The sequence below is a fragment of the Ursus maritimus genome, unplaced genomic scaffold (assembly GCF_017311325.1).
Source record: "Ursus maritimus isolate PB19 unplaced genomic scaffold, ASM1731132v1 scaffold_3, whole genome shotgun sequence".
Classification (NCBI taxonomy): Eukaryota; Metazoa; Chordata; class Mammalia; order Carnivora; family Ursidae; genus Ursus; species Ursus maritimus.
In genome coordinates this window covers 32,568,422-32,588,498 of record NW_024425563.1, presented here as the reverse complement: position 1 = coordinate 32,588,498, position 20,077 = coordinate 32,568,422, and the positions used below count along the sequence as shown (strand labels likewise).

Sequence of the window (20,077 nt, the reverse complement as noted above, 5' to 3'; positions counted from 1 at the left end):
ACTTGCAGTTCTTCTGACTATGCCATATGTTCTCTCCTGCTTCTGTATCTTTTTACAAACTGCTGTGCCTACTAGGAATTTCCCTTCATCATCCTCCTCCTTCAAGACTCAGTTCTAACATCATTTCCAATGTGGTTGACTGCCCTTTTTATGCATTCTCATAACTGTCTGTCAATCCTCCATCAAGTGACTCTGAGCTTCCTAGAGAAAGGCACCATACCTCTGTATTCCCAGAACCTACCACCATGCCTGGCCCTTAGTGGATACCCAATAAATGGTAGTGGGTGAAAGATCTACAAATAAGCACATATATTTCCTATAATTTAAGAATAAACTTTTGAGGGACACCAGGTGACACAGTTGGTTAAGCGTCTGCCTTCAGCTCAGGTCATGATCCCAGGGTCCTGGGATCAAGTCCCACATTGGGCTCCTTGCTCAGCCTGCTTCTCCCTCTGCCTGCCACTCCCCTTGCTTATGCTCTCTCTCTCTCTGACAAATAAATGAATAAAATCTTAAAAAAAAAAAAAGAATAAACTTTTGAAAAAAGAAAAAAGAGTAAACTCTTCTTAACCCTGATTTGCTTGCCCTTCCTTTGACAAATATTCTACTTCCTACCACACATTCCCTTGCAATTTAGTATTTGATACAACTATTGAATCAACTGAGATTGCTCTCTTGAAAGTCAACAAAGAGCTTCCATGTGGCCCATGTCCTCCTTCTCAAGCCCCTCACCTGGCTTCTGTGACACAGTACAACATTGGCTATCTTGGCACCTCACTGAACTTACCTCCTTTGATTCCTTCATTTGTTTCTCCAACGTGAGTAATCCCAAGATTTCCTTCATTCAACCTTTTTTCTTCCTTCACCTTGTCCCTCCATGAACTCACTCTTGATCTTAACCCTTATCTCTGTGTAGATAACATGCTAAATTTATTCCTAATCCCACTAGAGTCCCAATTACTCTACCAAGACTTGAGTTCTAAATTGTCATTCCTTCTATTACAGATATGGCACTCATACTTCCATTTGCTACTGCCTCTCCCCAGACGAATATTGTCTCACCTAAGCCCGATCACGCCACTTTCCTAGTAAGGGCACACTTCTCCTCAGAATCCTTCTTGTCATTTGCCTCTATTGCTTGGCACAAATGCTCTATCTTCTTGGAATCCTTATTCCTCACTTATTCCAGGCACCTGCTTCCTGATGAACAATGTAAAACCTACTAGTCATCCCTTAGTAGAACGTTTTCACTCATTTCCCAATAACACATGAAACTCAACATGTTTAAAACCAGCTTATCATATTTGTCAACCTTTAGCCTAACTTCCTCCTATTGACTACCCTAGTTTTGTTAATCGTTCCCTTTTCCGCAGATAACTGCTAGTCATCTGCCTTCTCTTCTGTTCTTCACCAATTTAGGTGTCAAATCTTACTTATTCAAGTATTCTCTCATTGATCCCTTCCTTTCTATTCTTGGGGACACCATCTTGGTTCTGGCCCTTATAGATAATAAGGTTATGGACTGTTCTTCCTGTTGCCAGGTTCTAAACCCTGCTCTCAGCCACCTTGTCTCCAGATCAATCTTTCAAAAGTAAAACCTTGATTATATGATTTTCCAGCTCAAAATCCTTGACTTTTCTATTATCTCTTAAATAATATCTACAATTCCTATCAATTTGATAGAGTAAAATTATCTTTCATTTTGGAGTCAAAAAAGATTTGGTTGTGGGGGCACCTGGGTGGCACAGCGGTTAAGCGTCTGCCTTCGGCTCAGGGTGTGATCCCGGCGTTATGGGATCTAGCCCCACATCAGGCTCCTCTGCTATGAGCCTGCTTCTTCCTCTCCCACTTCCCCTGCTTGTGTTCCCTCTCTCGCTGGCTGTCTCTATCTCTGTCAAATAAATAAATAAAATCTTTGAAAAAAAAAAAAAGATTTGGTTGGGGCACCTGGGTGGCTCAGTCGTTAAGTGTCTGCCTTCGGCCCAGGGCATGATCCCAGAGTCTTGGGATCGAGTCCCACATCAGGCTCCTCTGCTGGGAGCCTGCTTCTTCCTCTCCCACTCCCCCTGCTTGTGTTCCCTCTCTCGCTGGCTGCCTCTCTCTCTATCAAATAAATAAAATGTTTAAAAAAAATTTGGATTCAAGTTCTGGCTACTACACTTACCTTTTCTGTAACTTTGAACTTATTGCCTGATTTTTTTTCACTTATTTATTCAACATATATTAATTTAACACCTACTGTGTTCTAGGCTCTATATCAGATACTNGGGAAAGAGTGGTGAGCCAAGCAGACGTTGTCCTTCGTTTCCTGGACCTCACAACATAGTGGACTTGTCCCTATTTCTCATTATCACACTAATTCTAAGTACAAGTCATGTCTGTCTCTCTTAATGCTTTTAGGTCTTGGTTTATGCTACGTAGGGTATTATAGTGCTGTGTACTATAGTTATTTGCATATGTATGTTGTCTCTCAACCATAGTGTAGGTTCACTGAAAGGTAAGTACCACACCCCATTTCCATAGTGTAAGCACGAAGCTGTGCACATACTAGTTGTTAGTGAATTCTGCTGTGATTTTGTAGACCTAGGGTTAGTCTTTGGCATGGTTATAATGCCTAGTAAGTTTTTAAACTTTTGTCCTGTCATAATTATGCACTAAAAAAGGAGAGAAAAAAGTAATAGCTATTTAGTTTCTATTCCTTCCAGGTCCTCTTCTTTTTAACCTACCACCCTGCCTACAACTTTTATAAGTAGAACTAACAGTGTCTGTAACTCATATGCCTTAAGTTTTTCGAAACTGAAAAACAAATGCACTTATGATAACTAGTTAAAAATATTGTCCATGTGCATACAATGGAATGTCAAAATAATGTTTTTTTTTTACTAAATAGCTTTTGACTTGGTAATGAACAATATGTTGTTTTTCCCTAAGAAATAATTCTAGGACTTTAGTCCTGAACATTAGATTTTATATTATACATTTCAGCTTGTTGTTTTTATGTTTCCAGTGATCTTACATTAAGTTAAGCATTTGTCTATCCAAAACAATAGGTCAACTATAGCCAAATTATAACCATACCTTTCCTCTGCACACAAAATCCTATAAACAGCATGTGATCATATTGCTTCTAGAATTTATGATTGTTTTCTTCCAAAAGGAAGCTAAATTTAGCCTAGTAATTCTACATGCTCCCAAGGAAACAATGCCTGCTGTGATTTCTAGAATAAATGAATCTGAACCACAGTTCCTTTACTTGACTAACTAAGAAATTTTAAATATCAACCTAGTCATTACCACAGATATTAAACCACATTAAAAAACAGCAAGGGGTTAAGAAAGAAATTTGCTGTTTCTGACTTCACTGCTAAATGAGTCTAACTTAGTTGCTGTATTGTCTTTAATATAGAACATTGTTTGCATCTCATAATGGTTCTCTAAAATTACTTGTTCATGGCTTGAGTTCTAAAATTAAACTATGTAGAGTCATGTCCATCTGCACAATGCATCTTTATGTGAAATCAGCTAGAGTTTTTTGTTTTCACTTGATGTAAAAATTCCAGTTAGGAAGATTTGTTTCTAATAGTTTAACTGGTATGGTTCTTTCAGTTTCTTCTTTGTTTCTAATGACAACTAAACTCTCGCCTTGAACATGTTTTGGCAGATCAGCTTCTCACCATGAAGGCCCCTGCTGTGATTGCACCTGGCATCCTTGTACTTCTGTTTACCTTGGTGCAGAAGAGCTATGGGGAGTGCAAAGAGGCACTAGTAAAGTCTGAGATGAATGTGAACATGAAGTATCAGCTTCCCAACTTCACTGCAGAAACACCCATCCAGAATGTTGTTTTACACAAGCATCATATTTACCTCGGTGCAGTTAACTATATTTACGTTTTAAATGACAAAGACCTTCAGAAAGTTGCTGAGTACAAGACTGGGCCCGTGCTGGAACACCCAGATTGTTTCCCATGTCAGGACTGCAGCCACAAAGCCAATTTATCAGGTGGCGTTTGGGAAGATAACATCAACATGGCTCTAGTTATTGACACCTACTATGATGACCAACTCATTAGCTGTGGCAGTGTCCACAGAGGGACCTGCCAGCGACATGTCCTTCCACCCAGCAATACTGCTGATATACAGTCGGAAGTTCATTGCATGTACTCTCCACAGGCAGACGAAGAGCGCGGCCAGTGCCCTGACTGTGTGGTGAGTGCCCTGGGAACCAAAGTCCTGATATCTGAAAAGGATCGGTTCATCAACTTCTTCGTGGGTAACACCATAAATTCCTCGTACCATCCAGATCATTTATTGCATTCGATATCAGTGAGAAGGCTAAAGGAAACGCAAGATGGTTTCAAGTTTTTGACAGACCAATCTTATATTGATGTTCTACCTGAGTTCAGAGATTCCTACCCTATTAAATATGTCCACGCCTTTGAAAGCAATCATTTTATTTACTTTTTGACAGTCCAACGAGAAACTCTAGATGCTCAGACTTTTCACACAAGAATAATCAGGTTCTGTTCTGTAGACTCTGGATTGCATTCCTACATGGAAATGCCTCTGGAGTGTATTCTCACGGAAAAAAGAAGAAAGAGATCCACAAGGGAGGAAGTATTTAATATTCTCCAAGCTGCATATGTCAGTAAGCCTGGGGCCCACCTTGCTAAGCAAATAGGTGCCAACCTGAATGATGACATTCTCTACGGAGTGTTTGCACGAAGCAAACCAGATTCTACTGAACCCATGAATCGTTCTGCCGTCTGTGCATTCCCTATCAAATATGTCAACGAATTCTTCAACAAGATCGTCAACAAAAACAATGTGAGATGTCTTCAACATTTTTATGGACCCAACCACGAACACTGCTTTAACAGGGTAAGTCACATTCATTTCCCACTTATAAATTATGAGGTGTAAGTCAGAATAAGTAGCAGTCTAGAAAAGAATATCAAGGCCTTTTTGGTGCTTGGTAAATGATCTGTATCCAAAATATTCGTACATTCTTTACAAGAAAATTTAGATATTGAATCTTCATTTAAATATAAAATTATAGCTTGAGGAAAAAGTTAATGTGGTTCTAAAAGAAAAAATATTTTACAGTTTGGGTTTACGTGTTTGTCAACACTTCAGATTATTAAACTTATTTCTCATATAAGCTTTAATAGTTCTGGTCAGATTTACACAAAGCTTAACACAACAGCAATTCCTGTAAAACACAATTATTGAGATCCCAGTGCAGTCTTTACAGCATTTAGAATGAGAAGCTCAAGTTAATTTGTGGGCTTTGAAGGCTTTTTCCTTATGAGGCCCCATTAACTCATTGATATACAAATGAATGGTTTATATTCTGGGCGTTCTATAAAGGAAATTAAACAAAAACAAACCAAAAAAAAAAAAAAACTCGTCTAAAATGTTTTTAAATGAGCTAATACACTTCTCTGAATAACTTAGAAAACTAGAAAGGAAATTTTCGTTCCCAAATCCTTCCTTTGGAACTTGCATGGACTTTCTACTTGAACAGACATGTGTCTACCACCTTCTAGTTGCATACTTTTTACCTGGTTGTTATTTGATATTTATAAATACAAATATTTTGATCAATACTTGTTTATACCTACATGAAATGGTATTTTCACAGAAGATGTTAGGGACATTCTTTGTTGCTTTGATTTAGATATAGTAAAAACTACCAGCTATACCCAGAGGATTTATTCTACTAGCCATCAGATCACTTGGTGCTAGAGGAAGAACACCAAATCAGGAGTTCGTTGTGACTTCGGGCTCCCTTGGTTTGGACCCACATTCGAGCATGTGAATCTGGCTATACCTCCTAACATAACAACCACTAGTGATCAGAAATGGATGAACAAATAGTATAACTTTTCTAAAGACAGCTTGACTTTGGAAATCCACATCTCGCTACATTAGCAGTTCTCAGTCTCGGTAATAAAGGCTGTGATTGTAAGCAGAAGGACATTAAACATATCCTTGATGAAAGAAAGTATATTATTTGCTGAAGGGTACCAAGGACATATGAATTCAGAAACAGTTGATTCATTTTTGCTGAAATATCTGCAATACTTCCCCAAATAGAAACTCCAAATAGCATTTTTTAAAGATTTTATTTATTTATTTATTTATTTGAGAAAGAAAGAGCTCATGTGAGGGGGGAGAGAGAGAGAGAGAGAGAAAGCCGGTGCCCCTCTTGAGTGTGGAGCCGAACACAAGGCTTGGTCTCAGGACCCTGAGAGAATGACCTGAACTTAAATCAAGAGTCGGATGCTTAACCAATTGAGCCACCCAGGTGCCCCCTAAATAATTTTTTATAAAGCTAGAAAAATACTTCTGAGAAAGTGAACTCATGTTTTAGTGAACTAAAGACATAACTTCCGTCCTTCCCTCTCCAAAGTCTAGGAATAAAAAATAACATACATAAATCCCAACTAAGACTTATTTCTCCCTGCATTCATGTCCTATATTTTGTAAATTCTGTAAGAAGCAACAGGATTCCTCATGAGGCTGTCCCCTTTTCTTCACTAGAAAATACAAAAGAATGAAAGGAAACAAAAGGACTTTCAGAAACCTGGAATTAGGGGGGAAATGTAATATTAATAGCATTCCAGAGAAAACACTTTTTTTTGTATCCAATAAATTGCATCAGAAACACGAGTTTAAAAATTCTATTAGGAGTTCCTCCAGGGCCTCTAAAGCACATGACTTTGGTATTTAAATCTTGTTCTGTTAAAAATTAAAAAGAGACTTTACCTTATGAGGGTATATTGATATCCTATGTCTTTATTTTATTTTGCACATTTCAACCCTCTGTGTTGTACTTTTACAAGTACTTATCAATTCTAGAAATTGTCAAAATACATTTGAACTTTTCTACCCCTTTCACTCTTTTAGTGTTCCAAGGGAAACAAAAAAGCAGGATTATCCAATGAAATTCAGGTCAGTTTTATCACCCAGGAAAAATGCCCAAAATGCACCAACTGCACCTGAAACCATTATCATTCCCATCGCAAAAATTCCTGTGGAAAACAGGATGGAGCTTGCCAACATAGTCTTCTTACAGGGGAAGCCAACTTTTGCACTGGCCAAATTCCATAAAGACAAATACCTTCAAACCTCTTCTACTTTATTTGCCTGTTTATCTTCTCTGGTTACTAAAGATCAAAATTCTTCTGAGAAAGACTACCCACATTCTCAGTTTTCATATACCAGTCCACAAAAAGATCTCAGATAGTTCCAATAATCAGCATACAATCATTTCTTAGCTTCATCTTGAAATGAAGGCACCGAGAGAGCCATTACTCACACAGAACAGAATGATTTACAAAATCAAACCTGTTTGGAAAGACTAAGCAATAAGACGACTCCATTTTGTCTTGGCAACTTTACTTGGCAAGATACCAGGTGACACTTTTAACAATTTCTTGGAACTGAGCTTTTGTTTTGGCATAAAGTTTGGTGAATAAACACATATACTGTAGTTTTGTTATTAACATCTCTAATCCATCAGATCTTTATGGAGGAACTGTTGTGTGCTCTGTAGACAAGGAAAGCTGCAGCAGTTACTTTCTGCTGAGGCTTCTGCCTGGTCCTCAGTGTGTAGGCAAAGCCATAGCAGGCGTTTTCTGGCCCTGCCTGAGCTTCTGCTATGTTCAAAGAGGGTTTTTGTCATAGGATCAGACAGAGAGAGCGCCAAGAAAAAGGGTCTTTCAAATTCTAAGGGTCAAGCCAGTATATAGGCCTGATTTGCTTATTTCAGATCACATATTTGGTAGCTTTTCCCACTCTCACATTTTATGAAACATGTGTATGCAGACAATTCATATACAGCTTCTCATATTGATGATATCTCCAAAGCCCTCTTTTGAGTCATTTGATAGTTTCCAGAGCACATCATCTTCATATCTAAGTTATGTGTGCTTCAGAACTCTTTGATTCTGCATCTGATGTTGTTTCTGGAAACTTTTCCTAAGCCACAGGTACCCACTCATGTAATATTAGAGTTGACTGTATCACTTCAATAAAAATAAATTCTTGATCTTCACAGTATAACAATTTTCTATGTTGCTTTTGAAAGTGATTCTTAAGGGATATTTTTACAGTGATGTCTAACACTTAGAATTGTGAGATTACATACCCACAAATAATTACTAAATCTTTAGTCTTAAATATCTTTACCACCTTTTTTTACTCATTCATCATTTGACCTCTGTAAACTTACTAAACTGGTATTTGATTGAAGTTGTGTTAGTCTAATGCATATTCCCTAAACAGCACATTAGTATTCAAAATAAAATAGTTGAGAAACTATCCCATAATATGGAGACTTTGTAAATCCCCAAATTTGGGAAGAAAAAAAATCTGTCACTTTCTCTTTGGGAATAAACAGTTTTAAAATTCAGTTTGTTTTAAGTACATTGATGGGACTCTCCAACAGTATCATACATATAAGGGATTTACTAACATAATTATTCTAGGAAAAAACTAGAATCAGTATACCTTCGCCCAGTTTCCTACAAATGAGATCAATAGTGACTAAAAAAAATTTTTAATTCCCTCATCGTAAAGGTCCTATTCCCTAAATTATACTTACTAAGAGAAGTGGATTAATACATTTTGGAAAGATTTTCAATCAGAGTTGAAATTTGGAAAAGGGTTCTTGAAATATCTCTCATCTAACCAGAAAATACAATTAATCACATTACACTTTTTCTTGCAATTCCAATTTCAAAGTTTTGCTCTATATGTAAGCATTTGAAAGAATTAAAAAATAAATAAACTTGTAGTAAAAAATATTTTCACCAGCATCTTAATGACCAATGATTGATTAGTTGAAGGGGAGAAACATGCAGTTCGGTGCCAGGCACACCTAGATGCAAATTCCCACTTATTACATACCAGCTGTGTGACTTCTGCTGCATGACTTGACTCCTTAGAGCCTCAGTCTGCTCATTTGTAACACACAGAGAACAAAACCTACTTCGTAGGGTTTTGTAAAACTTAGGGAATATATATATATATATAATATATTATATAAGGTACCTAGCACAACAAGATGACCACAAATTTAGCTCTTTGGGAGACAGCATGGCCTAAAGAAACAAGACTGAAGTCAAAGAGACCTGGGTTCAGGTGTATACTCCACCATTTTATACCCATCTGGTCACAAGAGCATTATTTAAACTCTCTGAACGCATTTTCCCTCCATGCAGGGCCATTGGGAGAACCAGTGCAATAATGTTTACAAAAGACCCTAATTTAGTCCTTGGCACATAATAAACAGCAACTATTATTGTAAGGAATACTTATGTAAGGAAAGACAAATTTAAATTATTGAATTTTCTGGAAGGAGCACACTCTGGTTCTACTGCTCATGAAGGTCTTACTTTCACTTACCTTCCTACCTCTTATGAGTGACCCACCTCCAGAATACTTAATTTGGTAAATCCTTCTTAAAACTTAGTAGTTAAAAAAAGAGAGAGAGAGGTGGCAGGGGAGTGGTGGTGGTTTGGGCTGGAGAGAAAGATAATTGAAACAGAACTGTACCCTAGTCAAGCCAGAAGGTATAAGGCATGCTCCTTTCCCCAGCCTTCAATTCTGACTACCCATAGCACTGTAAGATGTTGTGCTTCTGTAACTTAAATTATACTGTGCATTCAAGAAATTGCAGATAATGCAGTTTTAGAAAAAGTCCACTTCACAGGTTGTTTGTATCAAGCTTCCTTGTTTTTAAATATCATTTATACTCAAATTCAAAGAGTAGCCAACCACTTCCCAAAATAAAGGAAACTTAAAGTAGTAATTTTCCATCTCCGTTTCAAGGAGTGCCAAAGTTAAAGGGTCACCACTCAGAGCCATCAGAGGAAGAGAGCAAAGTGATTAGAACAATTTTGAATGAAAACAAAATCAAAACAAGATGCAAACAAGGAATAATAGGAATAGGCAGAAAAATAAACATACAGTGATGTTTCTTTATTACTATTATAAAGATGATAGATGAGTAAAATTGGGTTACGTTTAAGTTGTAATGGAAGAAAATAATTGCAGCCTTCCATCAGGAAACCACAAGGACCATTATTGATCTGTCATCCTCAGGGCATGTCTCGCAATATTTAATAATATAAACAAAGATTTATAACTCTTTATAGGCCATATATCTGTAATCTCCCACACACCACACCATTTGAACAGGGAATGTGGAGTCAGTGTTACAAATAACATCCATGTAATTATACTGGTTTGGCATGTCTTATTTAAACAATCTAGCACTCTCAAGAGAGTATTTTTGTATTAGGGATGAAAAATGTGAAGTCAGACTTAAGGGTTTTTTTACTTCCTGTGCTCCGAAACGAGAGAATGTTATCCTATAGGAAAAATGTTATTGAGGATTCTTCATTCTAAACACTAGATACCTTGGCCTTATGCCAAATGTAATAGCTTCCAAAGCAAAATCTTGCAAGAAAGAAAACCCTCGAGGTATAAGGATTCAATATACTTTTTAAAATATACTTTTTATACTTTCTAAGTAGAAATTTGTTAATTTGACATTTGATTCCTCTTCTCCTGTAAACTCTTCTTTATTCTCACCCAGGCTCAGGGAGTCGCTGATCCCTAACTTACTTATTTGAATTACATGCTACCATCCCATGAAAATTAGCATACTGCATTATTTTATTAAAAAGAATTTAAAATTATTTTCTTTCCAGAATTTTGTAACGCTCTCTGAGATCTCTGGGCATACCCAGAGGGTATTGAAAATGTGTAACATAGTGAGCCACTAATGTCTTCTATCTACTCTTTCTTTTCCTGCTGCTAACCTTTCTTTAAACCATTTGGTAGCTCCCCAGGAAAGAATAAAAAAGTAAAGGCATACATTTTTATAAGCTAACAGCAAAGAAACACAGTTAATGCTAAAACTGTCACCAAAAATACAGTTAGGGTTTACCTGTGAATTACATTGATTCATGATGGATGAATGCATTTTAAATTAATTCTTCATTCTTCTTAATGTCTTTTGAAGCAGGTGGTATGGTCTGTATTTTTTTTTTAAGTAGTTGGTTTCTACATTGGAGATTCACTTGGTAAAATTAATGTAGCAAACAGTAAGGAATTCATGCAAAAAAATTAAGTTGGTTTTTGAAAAGCAGGTGTTAACAGAACTTTGAAGACAGCTCTAATACATGATATTTTCATTGTCATACTACTACATGATTAGAAACAAATGAAAGCACGTGCAATCCTGAATTTTGTAAGACTATTAACCTCCTTGAGTAATAATGGATTTTTTTACTCAGAATAATACATCAAATTTTGGGTGTTACACCCTTACTTCAGATTTGTCTTATCAATGGTCATCCCACCCTGCATTCTTATCTCCTCTAACAAGAAAAAGGAGGATCTGTTAGAATTTGGATAGAATACCCACGAGGAATTTCTGCTATTGCTTATTCATGGATTGGCACAGATACCGAGTCAGTGGGCACACGGAGTCCAGAGTGACTCAGTGCCCAGATATGTGCTGTAAGTCACATCTCCAGCCGCCAAGGGAGGGCTGTAAAAGGGCTCATTTATCAGGGGAATGAAACCAAGGGTTCAGCTACTCTTGAAGTTATTAAAACTCCCTTGGTGTTTTGTTGTTTGTTTTGTTTTGTTTTGTTTTGTTTTGTTTTTAATAATAGTGAATGTGGTAAGTGATTGTAAGATCCTGGATACATTCCAGTCTGCTAATTATGTATTTTTTCTAACTAAAATGTTCCAGGCTGTTTCATTTGCATATGAATTACTTGCTGAGCGGTGTTGACTTCCTATCTTAAAAGCCTTGGGGAAGAGTTTTACCTCACTTCACCCTAGAACTAGGCTAACTTAGAGCAGATGAAGTGTGTCTACCTTCTGTATTTCAAAAATATCCTCTAGTTTTTCAACAAGAGAACAGAAAAATGTCTTATAAATGCATGCTGATATAAAATAAAGGCTATTTCCACCATTCTTGATGCTCACAAAAAGGGGAAATGCCTTATGAATAGTAACTATAAAACAAAAAATAAAAATTGCAAATTCAGACTGAAGTCTGACCTCAGTTGTCTTATTTGGGTAAATCACCAAAATGTTCATCAATCAGAGGACATTAAAACGGTAGGTGACATTTCAAATCATGCTCTAGGTAAAAGGGGTGAATTAAGGTCAGTTTTGATTTGTAAAGCACTCTTTTCTAAAGCTGATTTTATGAAAATTAAGTTTGCTGAGTTGTCATCTCAAAATATATGGATTATTCATGATTTGCTAGAATTTATGTCCATGTACCAGAAAAGTGTAAATTTGTATGATATTAAATTTTCTAATGACATTTTAAATTTAAAATCTGATTAACACTTGCATCTAGCAGCCACTCTACTAACTGCACTATAGGTGAGGTGGTGCTCAGGGAATGGGACAAATGCAAAGATTAAATTGGTCTGTGAGCTGAGTGAATCAATAGTATTTAGTGCTAATGCACTAAGCAGATACAAGCACTAATGCAGTGGTAGTCAATAGCAAAAACGAATATCTCTAAAAATTATCTTGACAATAAAATGTGCAATATTTTCCATTTATTTTAAGCTAATTACATTCCATGCTTGTTCTTTCATCTTATTAGTGTAAACCAAGTTCTGGAAGCCTAATGATTTTATTTAGTGCATAAAATGACCAAAAACTTGTGATCATTGTTTTCAGCAAAAGACAGGAAAGAATTTGTTCATACAACCAAGATTCAACAAGAAATTCAATAGATATGGAGTGCCTAACCTTTCAGGTATTACAGTGGTGAATGACATAGGCATGGTTCTTGTCTTTATGAAGCGAACACACTAGGGGAAGAGATGACAATAAAAACTCAGTCACACCAGTATATGCATCATGGTAGTTTATGAAATATAGTGTGAGGGAAAGGAACATCTGTGAATGCAAATGAGGAGGAATATGTTAATTTGATAGCATAGTCACAAAAGGCCACTCTGAGGAGGTGACAGTTAACTTTTACATAAGGCTAAAAGTTAACTTTTACATAAAGCCCAAAATTTTGGAAAAAAGCCCTATGTCCTTAGTACATGGCCAACTACATAGCCAGTATTTAATAAACTAATAGTTATTACCTATTTAATAAACTTTAGGTCTTAACTACATGGTGCTGCATTTAGCCAGCTTTTTTAAGTGATTCTGGACATGAATGCATATTATTTTACACTTAGAAAAACATATCACAAGAGGTAGAACTATCCCGGAGATTTTAACTTCTTTAACAGTTTGTTGATTAAATAGTTGTTTATGTATTCAAACTTTGTCTTTTCTTTGATTTGTAAGTGAATTAAGTTACTTTTCACTAAGTAATTGTTAGTATGAGGAAGATAATGTGTAGATTTCTAGAAGCTAAGGGCATAATGTTGGTAGCACTTCCTGCCTCTCCTAGGCTATCACTTTAATCAGCTTTGAAACATTTTGATGTCTTGTATCTGTCCAAGTTGTTTGTTTCTTATCCCCCTCACGTTTCTTCTGTGGCCAACCCTGGGGAACCTCTGCATCAAAAGAACCTGCATTTCCTGGGGAGGGAAGGGATTGTCCTATTACCAGTAAGTCCTATGACAAAGTGAATCCTAATTCCAAGAACACACAAAATAAGCTCCTTGGAAACCCTCAAAATTATAAAAGTTGATGGAATTCAAGGGAATGCGATGCTGAGGTGGGCCCAAATCATATTATCTTTCTGCATCTATATACCGCCCTCTGCACAACTGTCTTCATTTTAGACTATTTCCTTCTCATGTGAATCATGTGGTCTAGAGGGCTAAGTGAGAGGCAAATGCTCCCGGGACTCACGAGGATGTCATGAGTGCCTGCTGAAGGAAGGTACAGGGGCATGCCCTCTAGTTAGTGCTGCCTTTATGTTGTTCTAATGCATCCCTAGCTGCAGATATTTTGCCTTTCTCTTTTATTTTAATCATGTTCATTTATATATACTTAATCATGCAAACATCTAAATAAATTTAAGGTCTTAGAGGACAGGCGGTTTGTCCTGCTTCTTTGTACCCAAGTGTATGCCTTGCAGACCACAGACTATAGTGTTGATATTATTTGACAAAAAAAATGTTGTCTTCCAAAAGAAACCTATAAATTTACATAGTAGAGACCATCTAAATTGCTGCAGTGTTTGGATAAAGAACCTTGATAAAATCTACAAATATATTTTTATGACTGGGTTGTAAAGTCACTGTTTTTGCCATCCCCACAAACCATGAAGATTTGAAATGCAAGTCTGAAAAATACATGTGAGGAATTGAAAGAAATACTCACCTTTTTCTTGCTCACTTTGTTCACTTTTGTTTGGTCAGAAAAGAAGTGGAGTCTACCATGGGAAAAGATGAGGGAATAAGAGGCATTTAATCCTCAAGGCTCGTTCCTGTGCCTGCAAATCAGGGAGGTCATTGGCTTGCCCCTTCCTGAAGGCTATAATTATAGCAAAGGACTATTTATTTTCCAGTAAAGTAACCAGAATCTTAAATGTAAGAGATTGTTTATAAGAGTACAGTGTGTGTCTGAGGTTGGGGGGGTGGGAAGGTTATACAAAACCTTAGGAAAGATAATAGGGAGGTGAGATTATTTTTCTTCGCATATCCAAAATATGAGAAGGTCCAAGACTGTGGAAATGTTCTGAAGTGCAGTAATAGAGGCAAATATGAGGTCAAATTAGGTGATCCTGGTACTTAAGGAACTGAATTAAAAGAATAAAGAAGAGGAATTTATAATAGAATGTATCTGATGATTCATTATAATATATCTGATAATTCATTAATATAAACTTATTTGTGGCTCCAACATCATGGTAAACAAGAACCAGTAAATGTATTAGTAAGAGTAATTGAGAAGTATTTCTTTTTTTTTTTTTTTTTAAGATTTTATTTATTTATTTGACAGAGATAGAGACAGCCAGCGAGAGAGGGAACACAAGCAGGGGGAGTGGGAGAGGAAGAAGCAGGCTCATAGTGGAGGAGCCTGACGTGGGGCTCGATCCCGTAACGCCAGGATCACGCCCTGAGCCGAAGGCAGACGTTTAACCGCTGTGCCACCCAGGCGCCCCGAGAAGTATTTCTAATTTGAAAATACCAACTACATTGGGTTTATCTAGAGCTGATATGGAAAAAAATGGGCAGTGTTCCTTAACACTGATTTTCTGAAGGGTCATAACAAAGGTACTGATTTCAAGTAGAACTGGGCAGACAAAACACAAGATGAGTTCTGTTACTGGCCCAATATCAAGAGTAGTAGTTAGAAAAAAAAAAATAGTAGTCAGTATTTGCAAAATAATGAGTAATATGTAAACAGTAGTTTAACAATAGTATTAACACTGTAAGGTCAGGTTTTTGACATGTACAAAGAAGACTAAAATAAGTGCCTGCTTGAAGATATATATATTATAGTAAATTGTGACGATAATTATGGTATATTCTATCTAGATACTTTTTTAGAATCAAATGCTAAGAAAACATAAGCACTGATTTCAGATTTTTAGGCAAACAATACTTTTTGTGATCCTGGGTATGTGGCATGGTGGCACTGTTGAAAATTTGAAGTTCACCATTTGTGGCACAGTTACAGGTCACAGAAAAATAAACACCAGGACTTTGCCACACCTAATAAGAAAGCTCTTTCTTAAAAAAAATAAATCCATATTTTTCAGGATCCAGGGTAATCATGGTGCAAACTCTATGATACTGAGTATCTTATGACCCTAGTGATAACAATCCAATTGAAAGCAGACAAAGTCATAAAAAAAGAGGGATTATGAAATATTTGAAAAGTAAGCATCTAAGTTTTCATAAGTAAATATTAATTTAGTATTTGTATGAGCTTTAGATATTAAAACTTTTCCTACATTCTCTGGGCCCTTAGAACCAGCTGTTATAACTCCCACTGCTTTATTTAATATTCTATATGCTGGGGATTCACAGACTGGCTAAGAAATAGTCAAATTTTCTACTTTCACTGTAGAAATATAATAAAATCTCTGTTCCAGTGAATGGCTAGACAATTATTTTAATAATGATATTATCATTGCTTCATTTTATCTTTCTTGCTACTAGCAAGGTTTTATTTTATACTCTGAACTCTGGCTAAATTACAAGTTAAACTGAACTATTGTTTGTTTAATGCTCTATTTCCTTCTAACCTTATTTTTGTCTATCAACCTCAGCCCAGTTCCCCAGTGGCTCAGGAAACCCTCAACTGGGATTAAGTAATAGTTTACACAACCTCTCTCATTCATTAACCCAAGTTGACATTCTCATTCTGTGTACCAGCCTTATTGAAGACTTTTTAAGCACCTTCTCCAGCTGCTGATTTGGGTGCAACTAACAACACCTCTTTAATCAAGGAACTTAATATTTCCAAAGAATCTTTCAGCCTATTTCAGCCTTCTCCATTAGCACAATCTAATTCTGCCTGCTTCTTCTATTCCTTCTTCAGAATAAAACCTGGTCTCATTTATAGTAAATATGAAGCTTAAAAATCTTTACTTCTCTCCTTCAGCAGATACACAAAGGAGAAACAGAAAATTATATGTTATCATTCCAGATAGATTTTCTTTTATTAGTATGTTGAAAATGATGCCAGTAAGATAAAAGTAGATCTCCCTGGCTCCATCCTCATCCCCAACCAATCTATTTGTCTCCAGACTGCTGCTGGAATAAGTAATCTTTCTTGAAAACAAACCCATTTATGTTACTGTGTCCCTTAAAATAATTTGAGTGCTCCCCAATGGTTTCAGAGTAAAATCCACACTCTTTAGTATGTATTCAAGAAGTTTCCTACCTTGGCCTTGGCTATTTCCTGGTCTTCAAACCCACTAGTGTGCTGGCAAGTGTCTAATTTTCAGGGAAAGGGGGAGTAGAAGTCCCTGATCTGTAGTGCTTGCCAATTTCTGTGGTGTAAACACCCCCACCAAGCCAATTTCAAGCTACCATAGTCACTGGACAACAATTAGGAAGAAATAGTCACCATTGGCTCTGTCAGGTAGTACAAGATAACTCAAGCACACCAGTACCACCCTACCCTCAGCCTATCTTCTAAACTCCCTTTGCCAATTTCCTTTATGTAATACAGTGTATTCAGTCCTCAGACTTTTTTAACTGAAAGTTTGTACCCTTTTACCAGTGTTTCCCTATTTCTGCTGCCCTCTCTACTGCCCACTCCCATCCCCCCACGGCCCCAACCCCTGGCAACCAGTTTTCTGCTGTCTATTTCTATGAGCACAACATTTTTTTTTTTTTTAGATTTCACATAAAAGTCATAACATGCAGTATTTGTCTTTCTCTGTCTGGCTTATTTCACTTAACATAATGTCCTCTGGGTTCATCCATATTGTGGCAAATGACAGGACACCTTTTTTTTTTTTAAGTCTGAATGGACAGATACACCTCATCTCCTTGATCCATTCATCTACTGATAGATAATTAGGTTGTTTCCATGTCTTGGCTATTGTGAATAGTGTTGCAATTGACATGGAAGTACAGAGATCTCTTAGAGATAATGGTTTGTTTCTCTTTTTTTCCGTTTGGATAAATACCCGGAAGTGGAATTGCTGGATCATATGGTAGTTCTATTTTTAATTTCTTGAGGAACCTCCATGCTGTTTACTGGCTGTACTAGTTTACATTCCCACCAACACTGTACAAGGATTCCCTTAACATCCTCACCAGCATTTGTTCTCTCTTGTCTTTTTAATAATAGCCATTCTGACAGATGTGAAGTGAGATCTCATAGTGGTTTTGATTTGCAATTCCCTAATTAGTGTTGTTAAGCACCTTTTCATGTTCCAGTTGGCCATTTGTATATTTTCTTTAGAAAAATATCTATTCAGTTTCTTTGCCCATTTTTTAATTTTTTTTCCTTTTTTTGCTACTACTGAGTTGCATGAGTTCCTTGTATATTTTAGATATTAAGTGCAATGTGAGTCAACCTGTGTATTTATCAGTTATGTGTCAACCTATCATTCTTTTAGTTCCTAGAATCCATCAGTATCTCTCACAACCCTGCCTTAACATGTTACTTAGTCTGCCTCAAATTCCCTTTAACGCTCATTTTGTCAGGTTAACACTTTCTCCCCATTGTTTACAATTCTACTCAGGCATTTCCTGCCCCAGAAAATTTTCTCTAGTTTTCCCCTAACCTTCCATTCTGGATAAGTGGCCTTTCCTCAGTACTCCAGTAGCAGCACCCTTTGCTTATTTCTACCATATCTCTTACCACACTCTGTGGTATTATGTTCACTGATTTCCTCATTAGCCCCTTGAAGTTTTGGGCTGTGACTTTTCAATCTCCATATCCTTAGTACCTAACGAAATATCTTGAATAAAATATCTGTTTATCAAATGGGCACGTAGTTATGACAAAGCCTCATATTTCAAATAATGTAATAAAATGCTGATCAGTAAAAATAATTTTTAGATAAAGCAGTTTTTCATTCTCTCCCCCAAATCTCTAAAAACTAATTTATAGAATTGGGGAATTTCCAAAAGTTAAATTAGCATTGAAGAGAAATTCTGGGATGTTTCAGTCCCTTCCTTACACACACACACACACACACACACACACTCCATCATCCACTAGTTTGGAATGAAGAAGGATCAAAAAACAAAGAAGGAGAAAAGTGAGAGGAGAAGAAAAGATAAAGATCGGTAGGGTGAAGAGACAGGAATTCCAGAGCTTTGCATTTAATCCAATTTGGGAAAACATAATTAAAGCAATTAAAAGGAGAAATGCAGAGTAACTTCTCTGCTCCTTAAGGCTTTCTTGACCCTTTCAACATAGCTTCCCCTTTGAGTGGGTAACACTGTCTGTATGAAGTACGTTAGGCAGCACCTTCTGGTGGACATTGCTCAAACAGTGGTACCAGTAGAGGCACCCTCCCAGGAAGTTTTCTTTTTGAATCCATAGATTTTTTCACTACGAACCACCAGTCTATGATTTCAAGTTGAAAATAATGAGTGGGTTACGGAAAAGAAGTCCAGAGTGGAGGTCTTTGTCAATACCTTACAGTGCCGCAGGATTAGACTCCCCAGTGGCATCACTTCATGGGTCCCAAATACATTCTTGGTACAAAGCATAAGCTTGGCCTTGATGTAGATGCAGTAAGATTAGAAGAAAGTTTGGTAAAGGGCTTGGGGACTTTGGTCAATGAGGAGGGTTGCCCACAGATTGAGGTTTCTGATACACAGTTCTGGTCAGGAACAAAGGAAGAAGATGAGTAAAGAGTCTCACTGCACAATGGTAAGGAGGAAAGGAGGGACAAGAGGTGATGACAGTCATGGCAGGCTAGGATATAGTCATGGGTTTAAACAATAATCTGGGGCCCAATTGAAGAACTCTGGTGTCATCTCTCTTTCACTTCTCCTGGCTCTCCACGAAGACATTCATCAGCCTGGTTTCTATTGAGCGTGACACTGTTAGGCACATAAACAGACCATAGCTCTTATACTCTAAAGAAAGAACCGCTTCTGTTGTATTGCTTAGTGCTGGGTAACTGGTGCTTTGTCTTTTGAGTAGCTCTGACAATTCAGTGAGTAAGTACATTAAAATTTGTTTTCTATTAACTAACTGAAGGAAGCAGAAAAATTCTATACACTAAGCATTAAAATTTGCTTCACTTGGAGCAACTTTCTTTATGAATCACTCTGTCACTCCTGGCTCTGATTGAGGTGAGGTATGAAGCCTGCTAAAGCCAAACCACATGGACTTGGTCTGTTTCAGATCTGATTCACCTTAGGAAATGATGATGAAGAAGCAAACATTTTAACACTTAGAATTCCAGAACCCCTATCATTGTAGAGTTCTGAGTCTTTTGAATCCCAGAGATACCTCGAGAAGAAGGTGGATATATTTTTATTTCATTTATATATAAATGCATTTGTACACATGTGTATATAAATCTGTACACACGCATACATAAAATACATCCTGCTCCAAGTATTTCTCTCTTCCCTCTTCATTAATCCATTTCTGTCAAGACCTGTGTCAACCTTGGCCTCTGCCATGA

The 20,077-nt window shown here is 36.9% G+C and overlaps 1 protein-coding gene across 1 annotated transcript in view; it reads left to right on the top strand.

The window, feature by feature from the left end:
• The first annotated feature begins 3,675 nt into the window (after positions 1-3,675).
• MET (MET proto-oncogene, receptor tyrosine kinase) overlaps positions 3,676-20,077 on the top strand; it is an 81,101-nt gene continuing 64,699 nt past the window's right edge. The window contains exon 1 of the mRNA XM_008705785.2: positions 3,676-4,878. Within this exon, the coding sequence (XP_008704007.1) occupies positions 3,676-4,878 (1,203 nt within the window). The remainder of the gene's footprint in view (positions 4,879-20,077) is intronic.